This window comes from Pelodiscus sinensis, chromosome 3 (genome assembly GCF_049634645.1).
Source record: "Pelodiscus sinensis isolate JC-2024 chromosome 3, ASM4963464v1, whole genome shotgun sequence".
NCBI classification, from domain to species: domain Eukaryota; kingdom Metazoa; phylum Chordata; order Testudines; family Trionychidae; genus Pelodiscus; species Pelodiscus sinensis.
In genome coordinates this window covers 144,434,664-144,460,183 of record NC_134713.1, presented here as the reverse complement: position 1 = coordinate 144,460,183, position 25,520 = coordinate 144,434,664, and the positions used below count along the sequence as shown (strand labels likewise).

General features: G+C 43.4%; 1 protein-coding gene across 2 annotated transcripts in view; it reads left to right on the top strand.

The window, feature by feature from the left end:
• PPP1R21 (protein phosphatase 1 regulatory subunit 21) overlaps positions 1-25,520 on the top strand; it is an 89,876-nt gene that overhangs the window by 33,883 nt on the left and 30,473 nt on the right. The window contains exons 8-17 of one of the 2 annotated variants that reach the window (XM_014576629.3): positions 3,030-3,082; positions 5,311-5,460; positions 9,679-9,780; positions 9,873-9,961; positions 12,770-12,906; positions 17,423-17,515; positions 20,161-20,288; positions 20,687-20,839; positions 24,104-24,196; positions 25,348-25,494. In XM_014576629.3, coding sequence (XP_014432115.2) covers positions 3,030-3,082; positions 5,311-5,460; positions 9,679-9,780; positions 9,873-9,961; positions 12,770-12,906; positions 17,423-17,515; positions 20,161-20,288; positions 20,687-20,839; positions 24,104-24,196; positions 25,348-25,494 — 1,145 coding nt within the window. The remainder of the gene's footprint in view (positions 1-3,029; positions 3,083-5,310; positions 5,461-9,678; positions 9,781-9,872; positions 9,962-12,769; positions 12,907-17,422; positions 17,516-20,160; positions 20,289-20,686; positions 20,840-24,103; positions 24,197-25,347; positions 25,495-25,520) is intronic. The other variant, XM_006129256.4, reaches the window with a different exon arrangement.

Below are 25,520 nucleotides of genomic sequence, written 5' to 3'. Positions count from 1 at the left end.
GAGGTTCTGCTCCCTCATGGGGTTGGGGCAGGCTCCCTGGGAGATGCACTCATCGTTCCCTGGCCTGAGGGTCTACTTTACATATTCTTGCCTTGCCTGCTGATTCACACGGTGCTCCTGTGGATTCAGGAGTTCAGGGCATCCCTGATTCTCATTGCACCAGTGTGGCCCAGGCAGCACTGGTACACGTCCCTTCGGAGCCTGTCCTGCAAGCTACTTGATCGCCCTCCCACTGGACCCAGACTTCATTAACTAGGACTTTGGCAGGCTCTGTCACCCAAACCTGCGATCCTGCATCTAATGGCATCTTGTGGCTGACCATGACAGAGCTGCAGTGCTCAGACAGTGTGTGGGAGGTCCTGCTGGGAAGCAGGAAACCTTCCACTAGGACCACTTACCTGGCCAAGTGGAGGCACTTCTCTATCAGGGCTATCCAGAAGAAGGTATCATCCATGGATGCCCAGATCCTGCTGGTTTTGAACTGTTTCCTGGAGCTTAGATTACAGGGGTTATCCTCTTCCTCAGTGAGGATACACCTGGCAGCCCTCTCCGCTTTTCACCTGGGCTTCCAGGGCAAGACCCTCTTTGCGGATCTCATGGTAAACAGGTTTTTGAAAGGGTTGGGCAGATTTTATCCACATGTCTGTCAGCCCATCCATCAGTGGGACCTCAACCTGGTCCTTTCCAAACTCATGGGGCCTCCCTTTGAGCCCCTGGCAACATGCTCACTGCTGCACCTTTCTTGGAAGGTGTCTTTCTTGGTGTCTATCACGTCTGCCAGGTGTGTGTCCAAACTGAGAGCCCCCACTTCGGACCCCCTGTATGCAGTTTTCTTCAAGGATAAAGTCATGTTATGCCCCCACCCTGACTTTCTTCCAAAGGTGGTGTCTCACTTTCATGTGTCTCAATATGAGACACATGAAACACAAGAAACACTTTCATGTTTCTCCCAGTTTTCTACCTCTGGCTCCATGCTTCAGATAAGAAACAGTCATGACACACTGTAGATGTTAGGAGAGCTCTAGTCCTTTATTTGAAAGGACAAAGCCCTTTCGTAAGACCCCACAGCTCTTTGTACCAATTGCGGAGAGGCTGAAGGGGCAGCTGGTCTCTGCGCAGAGCATCTCCTCGTGGATTACGTCCTGTACCAGGGAGTTTTATGGGCTGGCCGGAGTGCCATCTCTTCCCCTCACGGCCCTAGACCTCCTCTATGGCCCAGACCGTTAGGTCCCAGAACTCCTCTACGGCCTTTGTGGCTCAGGTCCTGATCCTGGACATCTGCAGGACTGCCACATGGTCTTCAGTCCACACTTTTGCCAATCACTATGTGCTGGCCCACCAGGCTAGGGAGGATGCAGCCCTGGGTAGGGCTGTCCTCCACTCAGTTGAAGGCTAGAACTCTGACCCCGCCTCTTGGGGTTTCTGCTTTGGAGTGACCTACATGACATGGATATGAGCAATCACTCAAGATGTGTTGCTCGTATCCATTCCAAATCCTGCCCGGCTCCCCTTCTTCAGAGTAATCCGGTAAGAAGGAACCGAGGAGGTTGGAGGGCCAGCAGGGGTATATATTAGCTGATATATCGGTGCAACTCCAGGGGGCTTCCTGCTGGCCCAATGGATGCTGCTAAGGGAAAATCTTCCGATGAGGTGCACATGCAGCACGCACACACCTACATGGAATTGGACATGAGCAACACGTCTCGAAGAACAACAGTTACGAAGGTAAATAACCATTTTTTCTTGATTAGCTTTATTAACACAAGAAACTTCTTTTTATATATAACCCTGCTTCTGTAACTTGCACTCCAATTCGTATGATGAATTGGGTTTTACCCATGAAAGCTTTAATCTGATAAATCTGTCCTGATAAATCTGTTAGTCTTTAAGGTGCCACAGAACTCGTGGTTTTTGCATATACAGACTAGCACAGCTACCACTCTGAGACCATGTACTACTATGAAAAATTTCATTAAAAATGATTTAACTTGTTTATGCCCATTTTAGTTTTCTCTTGATTTACAAACACAAAAATTGTCAGATGTAGAGTATTAAGGAATACATTGCTTTACATACCAAATCTGTTGCTTTAATAAAAGGCCATCTAGAATTATCAGAAAATATTTTTAAAAAAAGTCTGAAAACTCTTTAGTGGTAGAATATTCTTTCTATTCTGCTTCCCCTGACTCCACCTCTTGCTTGATAAATTTTTTGAGTCTTTTACTATTTCTTGTGAATTTTAGCTCCAAATGTTTGGTTTTTATGTTTTTTTAAAAAAACACAGATTTTAGAATGGAAGTGACATTACGGCTATAAGTGTCACAATAATGGTGCTAATATGTGTACAGTCATTGTGATTACTTCTAAAATCAAATGAGTTTTTGTTCAGGTATATACGCATGGGCTTCGGGTATGTAGGGTGGGGGAAGGTTCTGCCTTTCCAAACCGCCAGGCATAGCCCCGCCCACACTCTGCTCCCAGAACACCTACTGTAGGTGTTCTGGCGGAGGAGTGTTGGTGCCCCCAGCACCCGCCCTCTCAGTGCTTTGGAGCTCATGGCATGCCCTCCTCTGGTACTCTGGGGCTGGAGAGCCCGGGTTGGACCACATGGCGCAGCATGCCCTGCCTCTCCCGGTTCTCAAGAGGCTGGACTAGGTTTGGCCAGGCCACTCAGGGTGGTATGCCTTCCACCGGGGCTGGTGAGGCTGCGATGAGCGCTGCCTTCCTCTTCCTCCCCACCCCCGTGGTTGGAAATGGAGAGTATGCATGTGTGGCGCGCTGCCCCGTCTCCCAGGGCCTAGTAGAAGGGGCAGGGCTAGAGGTGTGGTTAGGGCTATACTAGTGGTATACATGGTGTATACTGTCTAGTATCTGCTTCATTTCTGTGTCAAATATGTAAAATTTATTTTAAACTCAGTGACAAACTAAACATTAAATTTAGCAAATTTTGTTACTGTCGTAATAATTTAACGTAAAAAATGACTCAGTTATTTGTAATGTATGTATAATTGTCAATTTTTGGCTTGTAGGATCTAGTCCATATAATGCTCTGAATGTACCATTACACAATAGAAGATGTCAGGTAAGTAATAACCTTACATGCCTGTAAGTCTGTTTTTTAAAATAAATGTATTATGAATGTTTAAGACAAAAATGTAAATAGTTTATTGATCTTGACACTGGACAGTAAGTTAGAAAGCTATGTCTACTTATTGCTTTTCTTATAATACATCAATGCAGTTCCCCTCTCAAATCCTGTGTGTTTTATAAAAGCATAGGTCATCCAGGTTCCGCTGCTGGCCTATGTGCCAGCTCAGTTGAGGAGTGCTATGTTACCCAGAGATCCCACCCCTGTGTGTCAGTACAGTTTCGGATCAGATCAAGTGCAGTTTGCCAGTGCTTATGCTGCTCTTGTTCTATCTAGCTGGTGCTTTATTGAGGATGTAGTCTGACACTGATTTGTGGCTCTGCTAGCATCATGGAAGGGAAAAGCAATCACTAGATGCAGAATGAAGGTTCCTGATTGCCAAAGATTGCATGCCAAGGATTCCTTTTTAGAAAGATTATCATGACTGCCCTTTGTTCTTCAGGAGCATCCCTGAAGAGAATGGAGACTCTGTTGCCGTAGCCAAGTTGGCAGTGAATAAATGACTTACTGGCCTGTTTTATGATGGAGATAGTTTAGTTCAGATAACTGCTGAGTGGTAGCACCTGACTAAACCAGTACTTGAAGTGGCCATCCTTTTCGGCCTATGGGAATATAGCTTCAATCAATCTCTGTTCTTGTCTGTGGTACAGAAGTAGATCCATACTGGTTGCTCACTAGTCTACAGTCTTAAAAATCTGTGGTTTTGCTTGGATTAATGAGGTTCTACTGTAACTGCATTAGTTGAAATACACAGACACCAAAATAGGAGGCAGAGAATGGAGTATTTGGGGTAAGTTAGAGGAAATGCATAGTAAAAAGAAATGTGTAAGATACTATATCTGGGGAGACTTAAGCAGTGAAGATTTTAACCATAAACTTTGGTGAGACATTATTGAATAAGAAAAAAGCATGGAGTAGGGATGTGAAGGACCAGTTGACTATCCGATAAGCAAATGCAAAAGAACTTTCTGTGCTTCCTTACCACCAAAAAACAAACTTTTCCTTTCTCTCCCCTCAACAAAATACAGGAAAAAGCTTTGCTATCCAGCATATTGCAGGAACAGTGGTGCCAGTTAGTTAAATATTTTTGTTAACTAGCAATTCGAGATGCATGAGGGGTTTCTGGTTTGAGGCATGGGGATGGGCCAGAGCCCAGGCTACATGCGTTGCTGCCGCTTTGAAATGCCATGTGCAGCCTGGGGCCAGCTGGGGTATCCCTAGGCTGTATGCGGTGTTTCAAAGTGGCAGCGATGCGTGGAGCCCGGCGTCAGCTGGAGACCTCAGCTGATCCCGGGCTCCACCTGGTGCTTTCACCCTAGGGCTGTTGTTACACTTCAAAGGCGGAATCACTCTATTGACTAATCAAATAGTCAATGCAAAAAATGCAAAAATTCAACTATTGAATTAGTCAGTTAGTCGATATTTAACATCCTTAGCATGGGGTAGTTGATAATGAGGAAAAGTAGGATAACAAGACATATTTATAGCAAAGCACCACCAGGCTACTAGGTTACATGAAAAGGAACATATTATGGGAAGATATTCTTGTGTTACTGTGTGCAAATTTGTAGTAATAGGCATGGGTTGGTTAAGAAGGTACCTTTTGTGAATCTGTTCCAGGAACTATTTTGGCCTCTAAAAGGTATAGATAAATTAGTAAAGCACCTAATTCAAAACTTGCTTGAGTCAGGAACCTAACCTGCATAGGTGCTCTATTAAATCCCACTCAGTGCCCATCTACATCTTTAGGTACTGAACTCTCACTAAAGCTTTTTTTTTTTTTTTTTTTTTTTTTTAAATACAGTTGAGCATCTAAACTCCTTTGTAAACTTGGCCCTTTTATCTTTCATAGAATGGCATTCTGCAATTTCAGATGGTTTTGTTGTCCCACCATAAAACATGTTAAGAGCAGCATTTTAAAGCATAGTTCTAACCCTTTACACATGCCAAACCATGTACAGCTAATCTCTGGATACAATCCTGCTGTCCTGGCCTTTAGGCAGAAAGATCTAAATCACAGTAAGGGGTCAAACATGATAGGCGTTGTAGACAATAACTGTTCTTATTGCATCTAATTATAAGCAGTGTTGATTCAAGGTCTCAATTTTAAAATTATATTTGTTGTAACTGCAATATGCCAATTGTAAATCTTTGTGTTAAAGCTGAAGTTGCGAGACATTGCTGGTCAGGCTTTGGTTTTCGTTCAGGATCTTGTGACAGCTCTTCTGAACTTTCATACTTACATGGAGCAGAGAGTCCAGATTTTTCCCATAGATTCTGCCATTGATACTATATCGCCATTAAACCAGAAGGTAAATTTGATTTTTCAGTTAATATTGTACAGAAGCTTGATTACGTTGTACTTTGGCCTGTTCCTGTTCATAGCACATCTTCTCTAATCCCTTTTATGAGAAACACCTTATTATATCTTTATTGGACCAGCATTAACAATTTCTGGAGAAGTCTGTCTTCTTCAGAGGGTCACTGCTGGGACAGGAATCCTTTGGATATGGGAGAGGGAATGGCTGTAGAGAATCCTGTTTCTCCTTCCCTGTGCCTTTTATTCTATGAGCAATACAATAATCAAAATAAGGCTCTGCTAAAAGCACAGAAGTCTAAACTGCACTTATTAAATGAGCCAGTGGATTACCTTCAGACATCTAAGTATAGGCCATCCTCGCCATAAGTCTAAGATATGTTCCAAAAAACTTGGCCTTATAGTAAAACAACTTAAAATGGGGAATTTTTTTTCCTGTGGCTATTTGCGCAAATCGGGTTTTGGGGGTTGTTTTTGCATGACTTAAGAGTGGGGAATGGAGGGCTTATAGCGCATCAGTTCCCACAAGTGTCAATCACTTGAGTGTGAAACCAACATATACTGGGGCAACTTATAGCGGGGATGCCCTGTATTACATTACCTGAGAGCTGCCCTTTCCTTTTAATAGCTGTCATAAGAATATTTTGAGTAGCATGAAGATAAGTCACATGTGAAGACAGAGAGAGGCCTAGTTAATTGTATACTGTTACATCTCTGTAATAGGAAACTAAAAGGAAATACAAAACACAGGACTATGTAGCACTTTAAAGACTTACAAGATGGTTTATTAGGTGATGAGCTTTCGTGGGCCATCACCTAATTAAACCATCTTGTTAGTCTTTAAAGTGCTACATAGTCTTGTTTTTTGTTTCAGATAGACCATACTAACACAGCTACATTTCTATTACTAAAAGGAAATAGATTTTTTAAATATTAGAAGTGGCAATGTTATGGTTTGCATAAAATGAACTCTTTTTGGTCTCTTTCCCAAGTCCTTCATTATCTTACTGTCTGATCTTGGGCTATCTGTCTCTTTTAAGCATCCTCATATTCTAGAGTAATTGTAAAGCTTTATGTCCCTGCAGTGCTTTGAACTATCTTAAATGGAAGAGGGTATGGAAAGTGTTATACAGAAAAAGCTACTAGTACCTATAATGAAATCTTTTTCTAGAGCATAATACATTGTCCAGAATTGTTGAGCGTACAATAATTCCTCATTTAACACTATAGAAATGTTTCAGAAAATGATCGTGTTAAGTGAAAATGTCTTATGCGGGGTGAATTTTCCCATTGAAAATAATGGAAAAGGTGGGGGTTGCGTTTCAAGCAGTGTTGTCTATTGGGACCGGGACATAAGGTTGGGGGGGAAAGGGGACTGGGTTACAGCAGGGAGGGGAGGTGTTTGGCTCTGGGGAAGGGAAGGGGAAGAGAGGGGAGAGGAATTGGGTTGAGCGTATGCCCCTGTGATGGGTCTGCTGGGACCTGCACTGTGTCTCGCGAGGGGGGTTGCTGGGTAATGGTGCGGCGAGCGGCGAACCCTCTGCCACTATGCAGGGAGGCAGGGGAAGCCCTGCGCAGCCACCAGCAACGGGAGGGCTGGGAAAACCCAGCCGCCGGCCTGCAAGTGGGGGCGGAGGAGAAGGGGGCAAGGCGTCCGGCAGGGGGTGGAGTCAGCGGGGAACATCGCGGCGAGCGGCGAACCCTCCACCGCTTTGCAGGGGGATGGGGGAAGCCCTGCGCAGCCACCAGCAACAGGCTTGCTGGGGAAATCGTGTTATTCCAGGGATGGTTGTGTAATTCAAAAAACGTTCCCTCAAAAAAAAAAAAATTGTGCTATCGTGAAAACGTGTTAAGCGGGGCACGTATTAAATGAGGAATTACTGTATTCCATGTGATTGTCTGTTTCTTTCTCTGGGACAAGCCTCAGAAAAGATGTCTACCCACACTTTGTTGTAACCCAGATCTCTCACTGCTCTTAAATGTTGGACCTAGAATTTCAGAGTCCAGAATAGCACTTAAATGATTGGAGAACCCAGTTTACTTTTGCCAACTGTAATCCAAACTGTGGGAGGTTTTTCCATTCTTTAGCCTTCTAGTAAGTTTCAAATAAACTTGAATGCTAAGCTAAAAGTTATCCACTTCTCTATTTGCAAGATCGCTAGTACTGTTGTTGCTATTAGTATTACTTAAATAGCTCTGTACTTAGAGCTACAAGAATTAGCCTTTTAGCAATTGCTTCTTTTCAGGAGTGAAACAGTGAGTGAGTTAAAAAAACAGACATGATTTACTTGCATTTCTCTATGTAACTTCCAAAATGCAGTTGTATTCTGCATAGTAACAGCAAAATCTTACATAGCTGATCTGGTCCCTTTCTATGTTCAGTGCCATATCTACTGACTTAAGTGACAAGTTCTTCTTTTTTACAAATCCTTGTAGCACTGCAGATTTAACATAGCTGAGTGTGTCTAAGCTGTGTATATTTGGTCTTTTGCATCCCAAGAATTGTTGACATTCCAGTCACACCTATTCTAACACATTGAAGATCAGGACTAGATCAGGAGTTGGCAACCTTTTCAAACCAAACTACATCAAAATTCAGACCAAGTGGTCAACAAAGAGCCCTATAAGAATGCCCATTTGAATGAATGACAATATACAACATAATATTTTTGATAATTGACATAATGATTAATAATAGCATAAATGGAACATAGGACTCACAGACTTTATTTAAGGGGACTTCTGCTGCATCTATTCACGCATTCCTTTGCAGTTTACATCATAACTGGTCAAATCCATCTTCATGCACACAGTCAGGCTGTCTTCTGTCAATCTTATGGTAGGGGGCTGGTGATGTGGGGGTGCAAGAGTCTGGGTTTGGGCATATGAGGGGTTCAGGGCACGAGATTGGGTGTATGATGGACTCAAGGCACAAGGATGGGGTGTGTGGGGAGTGCAGACGTGTTATGGCCGAGGACTGGGGATATGCGGGTGCTGGAGTCTGGGGATGTGGGGGTACAAGGGCCTCAGGTCAAGGTGTTAAGGTGTACGATGGATTCATGGTTGGTGTGTGCAGCAGTACAGGTGTGTTATGATGCTGCAGCCAGATGGGGGCTGGGCCCCAGTGGGGGCTTGTTGGCTACACTTCATTTTTAATTAAAGTAAAATATTATGTCCAACACATAAGGTTTCAACATTGTCTTGATTTATGGCAGGAGCGAGGAACCTTTTTGGATTAGGGACCACTGACCTATAGAAAAATCAGTTGGGGACCACACAAGTGAGAAGCAAAATAAAACCCCTCCGGAAACCCTTAACTATCACTGATGTGACCCTCCTCAACACAAACACCTCACTCCTGGTGCTCCAACCCATAGTGGGGGAAGGGCCAGAGAGGACTGAAGTTCTTTGGGTGATGTCCCTGTGAGTGCTCCGCTGTTGGTGACAGGTCATCCCCACAGCTGCAGTTCGGAGCTTTTTCCCTAGCAGTTTACCATCGGGCTGCTGATGTGCAGGAGACGGTTCAAGCCATTGGCGGTTGGACAGCTGCCTCACATGTGGCCCTTCCCCTCCCACTCCCCCTCAGTTCCTCTCTTACTGCCCTCTGTTGCAGACAGAGTCCTTAGCTGTCTCTCTCCTCAGAGACATCCCCTTAGTCTAGCACTTATATCTTTCAATTTTTGCCTCAGTTTAGGCCCCAAACTCAAACTCTGGTCGTCTGAAGAAGTAGGCTGTGCACACGAAAGCTTATGATACCGTCTACATGTTTTGTTAGTCTTTAAAGTGCTACCAGACCATTTGTTGTTGTTTTTTCTGTACAGACTAACACGGCTACCCCCTGAAACTTTTTTAAAGGTTTCTTAATGAAGCTTTTCTTTTTAAGGTAGCTCATTAGGTTTTTTTATGGGTGAGCTTTAGGTAGGTAGAGGTTCTGACAGATGTGTATAGCCACTAAAAATTCCATCCCCCTTTTCTGTTTTGTCCCAGTATCCCTGACCAGAATTTGCTTCCAGTATCATTTTCCTCCACAAAATAGTGCAGGGTATCCTGCCTTTCAGAGATGGCTGTACATCAGTAGGAGTGTATGCCTTTTGTGAAGCACTTTGGGATCTTTCAAAATGAAAGGTGTTGTATTACTGTGATATTCAACTATCAGCTTTGAGCAGTTTGTAATCTGCACTAACAAGTGCCACTTAAACCTCTTTGTATTCAGTTCTCACAGTATCTCCATGAAAATGCATCCTATGTACGCCCTCTGGAGGAAGGAATGCTTCATTTGTTCGAGAGTATTACAGAAGATACTGTGACTGTGCTGGTAATATTTTTTGATTACGGGTAGATTTTTTTTTTCTAATGAAAAATCAATTACTGGGAAAATCTCTTAAAATCCAGTTATCTTTTCTTTAGGAAACAACTGTGAAATTGAAGGCCTTCTCTGAACATTTAACTTCCTACACCTGTTTTCTCAAGAAGATTCTTCCTTATCAGTTAAAAAGGTATTTTCCTTTTGAAATCTGCTGAGTTCTATCTTATATTACCAATTTCAATTACTCAGAAATCATCAATCCACACCAAAACACTATGCAATTGGTTTAAAAAGCATGGTTTTCTTTAAAAAGTGAGGGAAGATTCTGTGCTTTCTGGCTTTTGAGGCAGTAGGCAGCATACTTGAAAGGATTTTCCTGCAACCATGAGGCCAAGAAACTTTCATTTAAAAAAAGAAAGCTAGTGATTGCAGCAGCTGTGAGTTTGAGAAAAATAACACATATTGTGATTTTTTTTTTTTTGTAGTAAATCTATGAAATTTTACAACTGTGGAATCACAGTAAGGTTGTTTACTGAAATAATAGCCTATCTGGGTCTACACTATGCTCGGACATTTGTCATGAAATGCTTATGGCATTTTCTAACTAGCACCTGTAAAAAAAAGGCTACACACCTGTCCCCTTGGTTGGTTGTCCTCTTTCTCTGTTTTTTCTTATGCAGATCTTATATCTTGCTCCATTGGGTGGGTTGGAAAGGAGATAAATTGTGCCTTCAAAATAATACTTAAAATTGGGATCTGGGCTGGGAGGTGTAGAAAGAAGGAGGTCTTGCTGACCTATCCCCTGCCTCCCAAAATAATCTTGATCACTTTGTAGGGTAGAGGAAGGGAAAGATGGATTATCTTCAGCTTGATAGGACAGTCTTCTTCACACTGATAGTTCTGTAACTTGTTCCTTCTCAAGAACATAAGGAAAAAATGTGAAAATGTATTCTCCCATCTGTTGTCTCTTGTTTTATACTTAGATTATAAGCTCTTCGGGGCAGGACAGTGTCAATTCTGTTTGCATATTGCCTAGCTCAGTGGGATCCTGGTCCATGCCTGAGGTTAATAAATGCTAGGATATTACAAATAATAAATAGTTGTTAACTGTAAAGAAAATGAAGCACCTGTATTGGAAGTGGAAAAACATCTAGGTTATGAATAAGCTATGTACTCCTAGTTGATCCATCTGCTGGGAAAGAGTCAAGACAACCTTTGTAAAGGGAAGTTATGCCTCATCAATCTATTGGGATTCTTTGAGGATGTCAGAAAGCATGGGGACAAGAATGATCCAGTTGATATCTGGTACTGGGACTTTCAGAAAGCATTTTGATAAGGTCTCATACCAACAGCTCTTGATAAAAGTATGCAATCCTATTATAAGAGTGAAGGTCCTCTTGTGGATCAGTGACTATAAGAAACAAGGGGTAGAAATAAATGGTCACTTTTTATAATGGAGAGAGAGAAATAGTGGGGTTCACCAAGGATCTGTATGGGGAACTGTGCTATTCAACATATTAATAATTAATACCTGGAAACTGTGGTGGTGAAATTTGGAGATGATACAACATTTCTCTAGATAAGTCCAATGCTAACTATAAAGAGTAACAAAGGGAGATGACAGTATGGCAGATGAAATTCAGTGTTGATAAATGCAAAGTAATGCACATTGGAAAACACAACCATGTATATAAAACACTCAGGAAAGAAATCTTGCAATCATTATAGGTAGCTCTCAGAAAACATCAGCTCAATGTGCAGCAGCAGTAATCTCCTCCCTTCAAAACTAACAATGTTAGGGACCATTAGGAACGCTATCAGAAAATATAATGATACTGTGTAAATTCATGACTTGCTTATGCCTGCAGTCCCCATCACAAAAAATATATTGGAGTTAGAAAAGATGTAGAGAAGGGGAACAGAAACGATTTAGGGTATGGAACAGATTTCATATGAAGAGAGATTTTTAAAAAGGCCGGGACTGGTCAGCTTAAAGAGTCGGTGAAGAGCAGGATATAATAGAGAGTGATAAAATAATGAATGGTATGGAAAAAATGAACAGGGTCATGTTTATCCCTTCACATAACACAAGAACTAAGGGTCACCGAAAGAAATTGATAGGCAGTAGGTTTAAAGCCCCACCCAAAAAAGAAGTACTTCTCCACGCAACACAGTCAACTAGTGGAACTTTTTGCCAGAGGATGTTCGTGAGGTCAAAAGTATAACTGGATTCAAAAAAAGAATTAGGTAAGTTCATGGAGGATAGATCCATCAATGGTTGTTGGCCAAGATGATCAGGGACACAATCCCAGGCTCTGTGTCCCTAAACCTTTGATTCCTAGAAGCTGGCACAGGATGAGAGGGACTAGATCACTTAATTGCCCTCTTAAATTAATTTCCTCTGAAGACTGTGGCATTTGCCACAGTAGGAAGACAGGCACTAGGTTTGGTGGACCATTGATCTGACCCACTATGACTCTTTATGTTATAAAGGTTTGGGGGGCTGTGCCCTATGTGCGCTATGCTTGCAAACCCCCCTCTCAACTGGGGAGGGCCTGTTACTGAGGCCACCCTAGCCCCGGCTCTCCCCACCTCCTCTCCTGGCTGCTGGGGAAGGCCAGCTTCCAGTAAGGGGGGCTGAGCCAAGGCCACGCCAGGCTCAGTCTCTTTCACTGCCTTGCCACCCCTCCTGACACCAGGGAGGGCTGGGCCAAAGCCTCACAGCTATGGCTCTTCCCTTGGCTGCTGGGAAGGGAAGAGGTGGGCCAGGCTGGGAGTTGGTGGGGCCAGGGCCTCAGGGAGGCCACTCTGTCATCCCACAGGAAAGAAAAATGTTATATATAGAGGGAGAAATAAAATTTGCAGCCCCTCTTCTCTTACTGCTTATCTAACTCAGAATTTAACCAGCAGCAAAGGTGTTTATCAGATCAATTTTGGAAATTATGCAGTTGTTTGGCAAGATACTTAATTCTTTAAAAATAAATGTATATATTCCTAGTTTGGAAGAAGAGTGCGAATCTTCTCTTTGCACAGCTGCTTTAAGAGCCAAGAATCAGAAGCTCCACAATGATATGAAGAAGATGACAGCAGCGTTTGAGAAGTTACACATATACACTAGTCTTCTTGTCTTACCAAGTAAGTGTCCGTTTTGGCTCCAATCTATTGACATAAGAAGGATGCCATACTTCCTGGTTTTGAACTGACGATATGCAAATATGAAACACAAAATAGGCCTTCACAGAACATCATAATACACTGGCTAACCTAAAGGTGTTAAATGCTGATTTTTTTTAAAAAAAGGAAAAGATCTATGAACTTTGGTAGTATAAATATAATTTATGCCTTCATATCTTCTGTAGACTTTTTAAGCCAGTATGAGAGCATTCCGTCTTTAATTATTAGGTCAGAACTTTCTATGCTTCCTTACCACCAAAAAACAAACTGTTTGCCTTTCTTTCCCCTCAACAAAATACAGAAAAAGCTTTGCTATCCAGCATATTGCAGGAACAGTGGTTCCAGTTAGTTAAATATTTTTGTTAACTAGCAATTCGAGATGCATGAGGGGTTTCTGGTTTGAGGCATGGGGATGGGATCTGGGAGAGGGTACTGAGCTCTCGGCTGGGAGTGCAGGCTGCAGGGTTGATTCAGGGTGCCAGAGAGGGATTGAGGCTAAGACAATAGGGTGACTGGGGATGAGGGCTCTGGGATGGAAGGTGAGGGTATGGGCTGAGATTTAGGTGGGGATCAGAGCTTGCAGGCTGCGGGGGAGGGTTGGGTGCAGAAGGAAGCGTGAGGTAGAGGGGGAAGGGTATAGGAGGAATTTTGGGGTTCTGGATCTGAGTCCAGTGGCTCCCTGAAAGCAGCAATAAGTCACTGCTGCTCCTAGACACATACAGCTAGGTAGCTCTGCCTCTGTCCATAGACAGTTCCACTATTGTCTTCCACCCAAGTTTGATAACTTTTTATCAGCCAACAGGAGCTACAAGTCGGGGGCAGTGCTTGGAGCCTACATGCTTAGGAACAGCAGGGACGTGTCTATTTCCAGGGAGCCATGTGGGACCAGTAGATTCCCTGCCTGTAAACTGGACTTTGATTGAAGATCAGAAATGCCAGTTTTAGAGCTTTTCAGTTGGTACAGGGTCAGATAACTCCGCTTTCGCTGTACAGCTCAAACTTACCTTTTTAATTATAGTAGTATGTAAGTGATATACAAGCAATCAGTTAAACATCAGTTTAATTCTCTCAAATAAATTGTGAAATGAATGACTACATTTGTACAGGCATTTCTATCTGCCCTTTCCTAGTAACTATGCACAGCCAGTTCACATCCAAGTCCAGTAAAAATAATTTAAAACAGGATGTTAATAAGCGATCATGAATTAAAACCACAACATAGCAAGGAACAGGTGACTGTGTAGCCAGTGGATACAGAGGTACTGACAACCAATGATCCATTAAAATTGAAATATGGAGAAATAAAAGAATAAATAATAGTAAGATATGCAGAATGGAAATCTGGCTTGCCGACTTTTCACTGAACATGGCAAGCCTATCAATGGTGGTATATAACCCAAACTGCAAAGATCTGCTTTAAAATTCTTACCATTCTCAATTCCTAGGTCTTAAAAGATCATTATTACCTTAACTCCATTTGCCTTAAGTCCCAATTATGAGACACTAGAAGTGAACATTTATAATCCCTTATCTTTTTGTTCACTTCTTCCAACTCTGATTAGCAGTCAACCTTCTCCGTGGGCCTTTTTCAAGTATCAGAATTTTCCTCCCAAAGAACAACTCTCCCAAAACCGCAATATTGCACTTATAAAAACAAATATGGCTTCTGCAAATATCCTTCGTTATTCCTAAAATGTGATTCTACTATTGTCTTCCACCCACGTTTGCTAACTTGATGAGCCAATGGGTGCTCTGGACCCAGTGCTTGGTACAGGGCACAGAGCCCCTAGAATCATAGAATCCTAGGGCTGGCAGAGATCTCAGGAGGTCATCAAGTCCACCCCCCTGCCCAAAGTAGGACCAACCCTAACTAATCAACCCAGCCAGGGCTTTGTCAAGCCAGGATTTAAAAACCTCTAGGGATGGAGATTCCACCACCTCCCTAAGTAACCCATTCTAGTGCTTCATCACCCTCCTAGGGAAATAGTTTTTCCTAATATCCAACCTAGTCCCCTCCCTCACTGCAACTTGAGACCATTGCTCCTTGTTCTGCCATCCGTCATACTGAGAACAGCCTCTCTCCATCCTCTTTGGAACCTCCCTTCAGGAAGTTGAAGGCTGCTATCAAATCCCCCCCTCACTCTTCTCTTCTGCAGACTTAACAAGCCCAAATTCCTCAGCCTCTTCTCGTATGTGCTCCAGCCGCCTAATCATTTTGGTTGTCCTCTGCTGGACTCTCTCCAATGCGTCAACATCCTTTCTGTAGTGGGGAGCCCAGAACTGTATACAGTACTCCGGATGTGGCCTCACCAGTGCCAAATAAAGGGAAATAATAATTCTCTGGCAATGCTCCTCCCAATGCAACCTAATATGCCATTAGCCTTCTTGGCTACAAGGGCACACTGTTGACTCATATCCAGCTTCTCATCCACTGTAATCCCCAAGTCCTTTTCTGCTGAACTGCTACTTAGCCAGTTGGTTCCTAGCCTGTAACAATGCTTGGGATTATTCTGTCCCAAGTGCAGCACTCTGCACTTGTCCTTGTTGAACCTCATCAGATTTCTTTTGGCCCAAATCTCCAATTTCTCTAGGTCACTCTGAACCCTATCCCTCTCCCCCTAACTTAGTGTGATCTGCAAACTTGCTGAGGGTGCAATCCATCCCCTCATCCAGATCATTAATAAAGATGTTGAACAAAACCGGCCCAAGAACCCATCTTTGGGGCACTCTGGTTGAAACCGACCACCAGCCAGACATCAAGCCATTGATCACTACCCATTGGGCCCTGTGGTTGTTCTCCACCAAGGAGCAGCAGTGCCATGTTACCACTTCCAGGAAGCCAGGTAGGGAGCTTCCTGGCCCTTCACCAACCAGACTTTTAAAGATCAGAAATTCTGGTGTATAGAATTTTCCCGTTTGAACAGGGTTGGATAAGTCAGCTCTTAAGTTTGAGTTGTTCAGTAAAAGCTATCTTTCTAACTACAGTCGTACGTAAGAGAAACACACAAAAATCACTTAAATGTCAATTCAGTGCTATAAAATAATACCAAAATCATAGAATACTAGGACTGGAAGGGACCTCGAGAGAGACCATCCCTGATAGACATTTATCTAACCTGCTCTTAAATATCTCCAGAAATGGGGATTCCATAACCTCCCTGGCCAATTTATTCCAGTGTTTAACTACCCTGACAGTTAGGAACTTTTTCCTAATGTCCAATCTAAACCTCCCTTGCTGCAGGTTAAGCCCATGGCTTCTTGTTCTGTCCTCAGAGGCCAAGATGAACAAGTTTTCTCCCTCTTCCTTATGATAGTTTTCAGATATCTAGAAGGGTGTCATGTCCCCCTTCAATCTTCTCTTTTCTAAACTAAACAAACCCAATTCTTTCAGCCTTCCCTCATAGGTCATGTTCTCTAGACCTTTAATCATTCTTGTTGCTCTTCTCTGGACCCTCTCCAATCTTCCCACATTTTTCTTGAAATGCGGTGTATACTAAAATGTATACTAGCATAGTAAATGAAGTGTCCAAATGAGGAATGGAGTGGAAATGATCGCTAAGGGGTGTACCCCTTGCTTTCTGTGCTCGCTAACCCTCCTGTTTCTGGGGGTAGGCAGGCCTAGCTTTCCCTCCCTCCCCCCAGGCACTGGGTAGGACCAGGGCCGCACCAGCCTCTTGGGGCTCTGCTCTGGTTGCTGGGATGCCAGAGGGCCACCCCAGCCCCGAGGCCTCGGTCTCTTGCCTCCCCAGCTTTCAGGGCTTCCCTCCCCCTGGCCGCACCCCAGACTCTCGGCCACCAGAGGAGGGCCGGGGCCACACCAAGGGGTGGCGGCAGTCTTCGGGCAGGCGCTTGGGCTGTTGCCTGTTTGGTGCTCCAGGCTCATGCTGCTTCTCCCCCCCCCCCCCCCCCCCCCCCCCCGAAATTGGAGCACCAGTGTTTGTTTCCTGTGGAGGGGGAGGAAACCCGTGTGAGGGGGAGGGCACATAACTCCGGCCCACCCACAAGGAGAGGAGGGTGCAGGGGGGGAGAGGGAGATCTCTCTCTCTCTCTCTCTCTAAGATAATGGTTATTGCAACAATTGTTTCACACTACATATTTAATTGATTTTTTTTTTCCAAATCAAAATATTCTAGTGTAATTATAGTGTCTGAGCAAAATTGGGAAAAAGCATAGAAGTCTCATTTGCTTATCTTGTTAGTCTTTAAAGTGCTACATGACTGCTGCTTTTTTTTTTTTTTTTTTTTTTTTTTTTTTTTTGACTTGGTTATGTTAGCAAAATTCATTTCTTAAGGAAGATTTTAATAATTATGGGTTTAGTTCAGTTAACGAAAGACTTGCTTCTGTGGTGCTAAAGATAAAACCTGCAAATATTTCCAGCATTCAGAAACCAGAGTACTTTCAGGGTTTGGTGGTTCGTTTTTTTTTTTTTGTTTTTTTTTCTTAAATGATCATTGTCAACTTGCTTAATGGCTTTTAGGTATAAAACCAGAAGGGCTGCTTCGGACAAATTACAGTTCACTATTCACACATATTGCTGCATGTCTTCATGGATTTCATGATGTTATGAAAGGTGAGACTAAATAAAGGGTAAGCAATTTAAAATGGACTATATCTTAATTGTGTTGGATGCTTGGTTTTGAAAGTAAGACTTACTACCTCTACATCGAGTAATTTAGTTTGTAAAGGGTTGTGTTAAAGTCTGAAAGACCTAAAATTAGACACCCAACATAACTTTAGTTTGCAGGTTTGTGAATGCCTTTTGTGGTACTTCCGCTAGTCTGGCTGTTGCCTTCATTCTTGTGCTTAGACAGTATTAAAATAAACAATAATACTTCGCTGGTTGCTTCAGAGTGTAGGATTCTTCTGTGTTAGTGTTCTGCTTTCTCAAATGAAACTAACCTGTAGAATGGAAGGTCACTGAAATGCACTTCATATAAGCAAACGTACATGTATATGCCCACATTCATAAACATCACAGCTGATTTGAAAATCTCAGCTGTTTTATAGTTGTATTTTCTTATTGTAGGGTGGGGCTGAGGATTTTCTCTGAACTAGAATATGTATGGCTATGTCTAGACTGCAAGCCTCTTTCGAAAGAGGCTTTTTCAAAAGATACTTTAGAAAAAGCCTCTTTCGAAAAAGAGCATCTAGACTGCAAGCGGAACTTTCGAAAAAGCAAGCCGCTTTTTCGAAAGAAAGCAGAGAGTGAGTCTGGATGCTCTCTTTCTGAAAAGCCCTGTTGGCATTCAAGAACGCCTTTTTTCGAAAGAGCACTTTCGAAAAAAGGCGTTCTTCCTCGTGAAATGAGGTTTACCACCGTCGAAAGAAAAGCCGCGTTCTTTCGATTTAATTTCGAAAGAACGCGGCTGTAGTCTAGACGCAGGTGAAGTTTTTTCGAAAAAAGGCTACTTTTTCCGAAAAACCCCCTGAGTCTGGACACAGCCTATAATAGTAGCCTAGTGTCTGTGAGTCTGTAATACTGAAATGCTGGCTGTTCCCGCTGGGCAGCCCGTGCTGCATGGGGAGTGCGGGGCCCAAACAGTCGCTTGCTCCCCTGCGGCGGCCCGGCTGAGCAGCACAGAAGTCAGCCGAGCACCACTGCGGGAGGCGAAGGGGGGTGGGGCGGTGACGTGCGGTGTGACAGCGGCTCCAGGCCCTGCCCTCTGACTGTGAACGTCACCGCCCTTCGTCTCCCGCCGTGGCGCTCAGCTGACTTCTGCGCTGCTGAGCCAGGCCGCTGCGTGGGAGCAAGTGGCACAAGCGACCCCTCATGCAGCACAGGGAATGCAGCGCCCAAACGGCCATTTGGGCTCCGTGGTGCCCCGAGTGAGAGGCAGGAGGGGGAGGAGAAGAGACAGAGAGAGAGACAGACAGACAGACGGCTCAGGAGAGAAGACCGATGTGGAGGAGAGACCTGAAAATCACGTCTTATGATGAGCTAATTGGCTAGTATGTATAATAAATGAGAAAAATTGAACTGTTCATCTTTGATACTGTAACTCTAACTTTTTCTCCAAGTATAATTTAATTGTGTATAGCAGACATTGCTATATAGTACAAACAAATTGTATTGTATTTGACTTTTTATTAATGCTAGTTGGTTACTAATAGGGAGAGGATTAATTACAAATATTTTAAAATACCTTTACAAAATATGAAACATGTTGGAGCTCTTTCTAGAACCAAGACTACTGAGAATTTTTGGTGCTAAAGGAAAGAAAGGTAAATTTAGTTGACTTCTTTTTATATTGATAATTGTAATTAACTGTATAAATATCAGTATTCTTTAGTTGTCAATGAGGTATTTCCATTGTTCGCTTTGCTAGTAATGTTACTGCAGTTTATTACTACATACTGCAGTTTGTTTTTAAAAGTTAGTTGTTCTGGAGATGATTAGTTTAATCTTAGTTTCATTTTTGTTTTCAATATACCCTTACAAAATGGACAAATTGTCATTAAAGCAATGACAGTCACTATAGATTTACTTGGAAGCACCGGAAATGTTATTGAAAGAGGCTAACATGAAGATTCCTTGTTGAATGAAAACAACCACAAAAAGAGGATAAATTGTTGCATGGGAAGGTGAAAAGCTGCTTAGATGTTTTGGGTTTCTTCTTCTTTCATATCACAGTTTATAAAAAGTAGCCTGGTGTCTAAACCAGATAAAATCTTTTCTAGGGTACGTCTCCACTGTGCTATCTGCGGAACAAGCTGCCCGGAATTTTGAAATATTTTTTGAAATAACGGGCGCGCTGTTTTGGCATTCCTGTAACCCTTATTCCACATTTGATGTCTCAAAATAGGGTGTTGTTTTGAAATTTGGCACCATGTAGATGCGCCAAATTTCAAAATAAGCTATTTCAAAATAGAATAGTGCAAATTGCTTCTTATTTTGACTTTAGGTTGCTGTGTAGATACACCTCTAGTGTGTAATTTTTTTCCATAGCATAGACTTACCGTAGCTTTTATAGTCCCTCTTTTTGTTGCTTGTGAGGGACTATAAAAGCTGCAATAAGTCTATGCTATGGAAAACAATTACACACTAGAGTTGCATCTACACAGCTGCTGCAACCTTGATCAGTTCATTTAGTGTCAGATTTTCAGAAGTGCCCAGCATCCACTAGCTTTTAGTTGACAGCAATTAAGGGTTGGGTATAGGAAAGAATATAATGTAGTACGTAGATAATTAACACAATGTAATTTATTTTCATTTAGAAATTTCAAAGCACTATAGTCAGAAAGCTGCCTTAGAACATGAGCTTCCAACAGCCACACAGAAACTTATAACAACAAATGACTGCATCTTGTCCTCAGTAGTGGCTTTAACAAATGGAGCAGGCAAGGTAATTTTTTTTTTTAGCCAAAATCTAGTGGTGTCAATCTAAATTAACATTTAAGCGCTGTCTTTTTCTCAAAGATTAAACTAATATATAACTCTTTCAGGATATCACAAAATATGTGAAGATTTGTTTTAAGGTCTCCAGATCTATTTGCATATTAGTTCACTATTGTTGTGATGCATTGCATTACTGCCAAAGTTACTTGTTTAATAGAAGAGCAGGTACAATTGGGAATGCTCTTTGTTTAGTTCATGGCTGTGTAAAACCTCTAATAAATTTGTACTTGCAGTCTTGCTATGAACTTCGGTTCCACTGACACTTCTTTCTCTTCTGAAGTAGCTCTTTTGTTGTTTCTGCCACTTTTTTCTATTTAAAATAAAAATCTTTTTTGACCTATCTAGATTGCCTCATTCTTTAGTAACAACTTAGACCACTTCGTGGCTGCATTGAGCTATGGACCTAAGGAAGGAGCACAGTTCATCAGCCCTCTATCAGCTGAATGTATGCTCCAGTACAAGAAGAAAGCAGTTGCCTACATGAAATCTTTAAAGAAGGTGTGTGTTCAGTTAACATTTACATTCAATAGACAAAGCAAAGGATAGTTAGTATATAATTCAATTACCTTAGACAACAGAATCCTCTTAATTCAAGATACAGTATGGAATAGACTTTTCTCTCCCATGAAATAAGAATTCATATAATACTAAACCTGGAAGGGACCTCGAGAGGTCATCAAGTCCTGCCCTCATGGCAGGACCAAGCATGATCTAGATTATCCCTAATGGATGTTTATTTAACTTAAGATTCCACAACTTCCCTAGGCAATTTACTCCAGTGTTTAACCACCCTGATCTTTAGGAAGTTTTGCCTAATGTCCAACCTAAGCCTCCCTTGCTGCAATTTAAGCTCATTGCTTCTTGTCCTATCATCAGAGGTCAAGGAGAACAGTTGTTCTCCCTCCTCTTTGTAACACCCTTTTAGGTACTTGAAAACTGTTATCATGTCCCCTTTCAGTCTTCTCTTTTCCAAACTAAACAAGCCCAATTGTTTTAGTTTTTCATCATAGGTCATGTGGCTTTTTTTTTAAAAAAGATCTTTAATTATTTTTGTTGCTCTTCTCTGTACCTTCTCCAATTTCTCCCCATTTTGACATCTTTCTTGAAACATGGTACCCAAAACTGGACACACTGTGATAATTAGGCCTCAATTTGAGTAGAGTGGAAAAATTACTTCTCGTGTGTCTCACAATACTCCTGTTAATGCATGCCAGAATCTTGTTTGTTTGTTTTTTCCCCCAACAGTGTCACACTGACTCATATTTAGCTTGTAGTCCACTATAACCCTTAGATCCCTTTCTGCAGTACTCCTTCCTAGACGGTCACTTCCCATTCTGTGTGAAATTGATTGTTCCTTCCTAAGTGGAGTGATTTGCATTTGTCCTTACTACCCTTCATCCTGTCTCTCAGATCATTTCTTGAGTTTGTCCAGATCATTTTGAATTCTGTCCTCCAAAGCACTTGCAATCCTTCCCCACTTGGTATTATCTGCAAGCTTTACCAGCATACTCTCTATGCCATCGTCTAAATCATCAATGAAGTTATTGAACAGAACTGGTCCCAAAACTGACCCGAGGAACTTCACTTGTTATGCCCTTCCAACATGACTGTGATTAGTACAGGCAGTCCCCGACTTACGCGGATCCGACTTATGTCGGATCCGCACTTACGAACAGGGCTTTCTCGCCCCGGAGCTCACAGGCAGCGGTCAACCACCTTGACCTCCGGGGCGAGAAAAGCTGCTCCCGGTGCCCCTGGTCTGCTGGGGACCGTCTCCAGCAGACCAGGGGCATCGGGAGCAAAGCAGCAGCCCCGGCGGGTTTGCTCGGGGTGCCCCTGGTCTGCTGGAGACGGTCCCCAGCAGACCAGGGGCACCGCGAGCAAACCCGCAGCAGCGGCGGGTTCCCGCGCTTCTGAGGCTTTGCCAGAGCAAAGCCTCAGAAGTGTGGGACCCCGCCACGGCTGCGGCTTTGCTCGCGGTGCCCCTGGTCTGCTGGGGACCGTCTCCAGCAGACCAGGGGCACCGGGAGCAAAGCGGGTCCCGCGCCAGAGCAAAGCCTCAGAGGCGAGGCACCCCGCCACTGCGGCTTTGCTCCCCGTGTCCCTGGTCTGCTGGGGAGGGGCGCAGCTAGTGTGCCCCCCCCAGCAGACCAGGCTTTTGTTGTGGACCCTGGGGCAGAGCAGCTGGGGCGCTGCCGGTTGGTCCCGCAGCGCCGCTCAGGGCACTACTGGACCAACCCGGCAGCACCCCAGCCCTCTGCCCCAGGCGTCCTGATTCAGCCGCTGCTGGTCAGTTTCAGCAGCGGCTGAATCAGGACGCCTGGGGCAGAGCAGCTGGGGTGCTGCTGGGTTGGTCCAGTAGCGCCAAGGAGCCGCGCTACTGGAGCAACCCAGCATCACCCCAGCTGCTCTGCCCCAGGCATCCCCAAGTCAGCCGCTGCTGAAACTGACCAGCGCTGACTACAGGAAGCCCGAGGCACAGTTGCTCTGCCTCGGGCTTCCTGGAATCAGCGGCTGATCAGTTTCAGCAGCAGCTGACTTGGGGTTCTTAAGTTGAATCTGTATGTAAGTCAGAACTGGTGGTCAGTTTCAGCAGTGGCTGAATCTGGACGCCAGTTCCGACTTACATACAGATTCAACTTAAGAACAAACCTACAGTCCCTATCTTGTACGTAACCCGGGGACTGCCTGTACTACTATTACTATCTGAAACTGGTTATCCATCCAGTTATGCACCTACCTTATAGTAGCCCCATCCACGTTGTATTTCCCTAGTTTATTGATAAGAAGGTCATGTGAAACGATTTCAAATGGTTCACTAAAGTCTAGGTATGTCGCATCTACTGCTTCCCCCTTATCCACAAAACTTGTTATCCTGTCGATTAATGGTTATCAGAATCGTTTAAATAGTAGCTCAGAGTTACAAACACCAGAGTAACAAAGTGACCATTCACACACTTCACATGGAACCAATCAAGTACACAATCAAGCAGAAACTGACTCCCTCCTGTCCCCAATAAAAAAGCAAATACAATACAGTATTGTGTTAAATGTAAATGTCTTGTGGGGGGGGGGGGAAGGGAAAAGCATTTTTCTTCTGCATAGTAAAGTTTCAGATCTCTTAATGTTTCATTGTAAACTTTTGAAAGAGCGCAACCGTAATGTTTAGTTCAGAGTTACAAACATTTCAGTTAGAAACCGCCTCTTTTCTTTGGGGGTTCATAACTCTAAGGTTCTACTTAATGCTGTTTCCTGAGGGACTCTAGAGGTAGAGCCTGCTAGGTTGAGCCCAGGGTCCAATCTTACTGTTTGCCCATTTTTACCAGAGGGGTCAGCAACAAGACAACTAGAAATCTGGTAAAGTGAAAAAATGACAATCAAAATAAAGTGGAAATACAACATTTTTAAATGAGGATGAAAACATGTTTTGCAAATAGTGAGCCCAGCTAAACGAAAAGATTTAAGCACCACTAAATCTCCCCCAGAAGCTTAAATTGACCATTTAGAGGATATCCTCCTTAAGCAAACTTTCTAATCAAGAATGTCCTAAGTGGCATATGCACTGTACTAATTCATCTTGCCTTGCTTGGAGATTTCGCTGGCATGTATTAGCAGATAGGAAACTAAATTAAAGGAATTTTAAACATGCAAAGCAGAACTCTTCACCTTACTTTAGCAAGGACAGTGCGGAGGCAGGGAGAAGAACATGGGAAATACAGAGCCTGATTTACTGTAAAAACTTTGCTCTCTCTTTCTTTACAGTCCTGTTCAGATTCAGTGCCTTATGAAGAGGCTTTGGCCAATCGCAGAATTCTTCTGAGTTCTGCAGAAAATAGAGAGAGTCTTGCACAACAGGTATTCTTATGTATATTTTGAAAAATGTGTGTGAATGCACATTGTTTTTATTAGAAAAAAGTGTTCTGTCCAAAGGTCAAAGAGAGTAACTCCAAGGTAGTGAAAGTTATAAAGCTCTGGAATTTCAAGTTGGTATCTGTGAACACTGATGGATTATACTTAGTTTACCATTCCAAATTGCAAGCTGATCTATAAAATGTGTTGTTAGGGAGAACTTGTCTTGAGCCATCTTCATTTGAATGTCTAGTTATGTTTCTGTAATAGCAAAATTAATCATACCCTCTTAGTGAAGCGAAGTGTGGAATATAGATTTGGATGGAGAAGGGAAATTTATTTGATTTGAGCCTACCACAATCTATAAAGATAAAAACTGTGCCCAGTCACTAAACTGAGGCTACGTCTAGACTTCGTGCTTTTTTTCTAAAAGCTTTTTCGAAAGATTCTTTCAAAACTTCTTTCGAAAAAACGCGTCTAGATTGCATTACGCGGATTGAAAAAGTGATCTGCTTTTTCGAAAGAGAGCATCCAGACTGCGTGGACGCTCTTTCAAAAAGCAAAGGCACTCGGAACCGCTTCTGACAGGGAATGGCGGCAGCATTTACTTCCTGGTGCTGCTGCATGCCCTTTGCAGAGACGCGCGCTTAAAGGGTCCACCCGGACAGCTGTTGCTCTGCTGCTGCTTCTGGCTTGCCTACCTCCTAGAGGGACAGCAAAGCTGCTGCAGTGCTTGCTCTAGTTGCCCTCCTTTCTGGGACACCACAGCAGTTTGCTTTTTGGTTGGTTTTTCTGCTTTTTATTGCTTTTTTTTGTTGTCGGGTTTTTTTGGGCCATGGAGCCAGAGCTGCCCCTGGGCAGGCGATGGCCCCACACAGCCATGCTGCAGCTTCTGCTGCAGTTTCATGACACCGTCATGATGCTCCTGCCCCATATGGACCCGGACCAGAGCTACGAAACATTTGTCTGGGATGCAGAAGCAAGGCCTTTGCCTCCGAAATTTTTCGGGACAGGCGGTTTAGGAGCATGAAACGAGTTCGGACTGGTGGAACTGGCTCGTCATGGAGCTCTGGGACAACGAGCAGTGGCTCCGCAACTTGCAGATGCGGAAGCCCACATTGCAGGAGCTATGTGCCTGACTCGCCCATGCTCTACAGCGCCAGGACACCCACCTGCGGCCCGCCATCCCCCTGCAGAAGCGGGTCATTATTGCCCTCTGGAAGCTGGCCACCTCCGACAGCTACTGCTCTGTGGGACACCAGTTTGGCACGGGGAGGTCTACCGTCGGGGCTGTTTTGATGGAGGTAAGTCACTTTTGGGGGACAGGCCC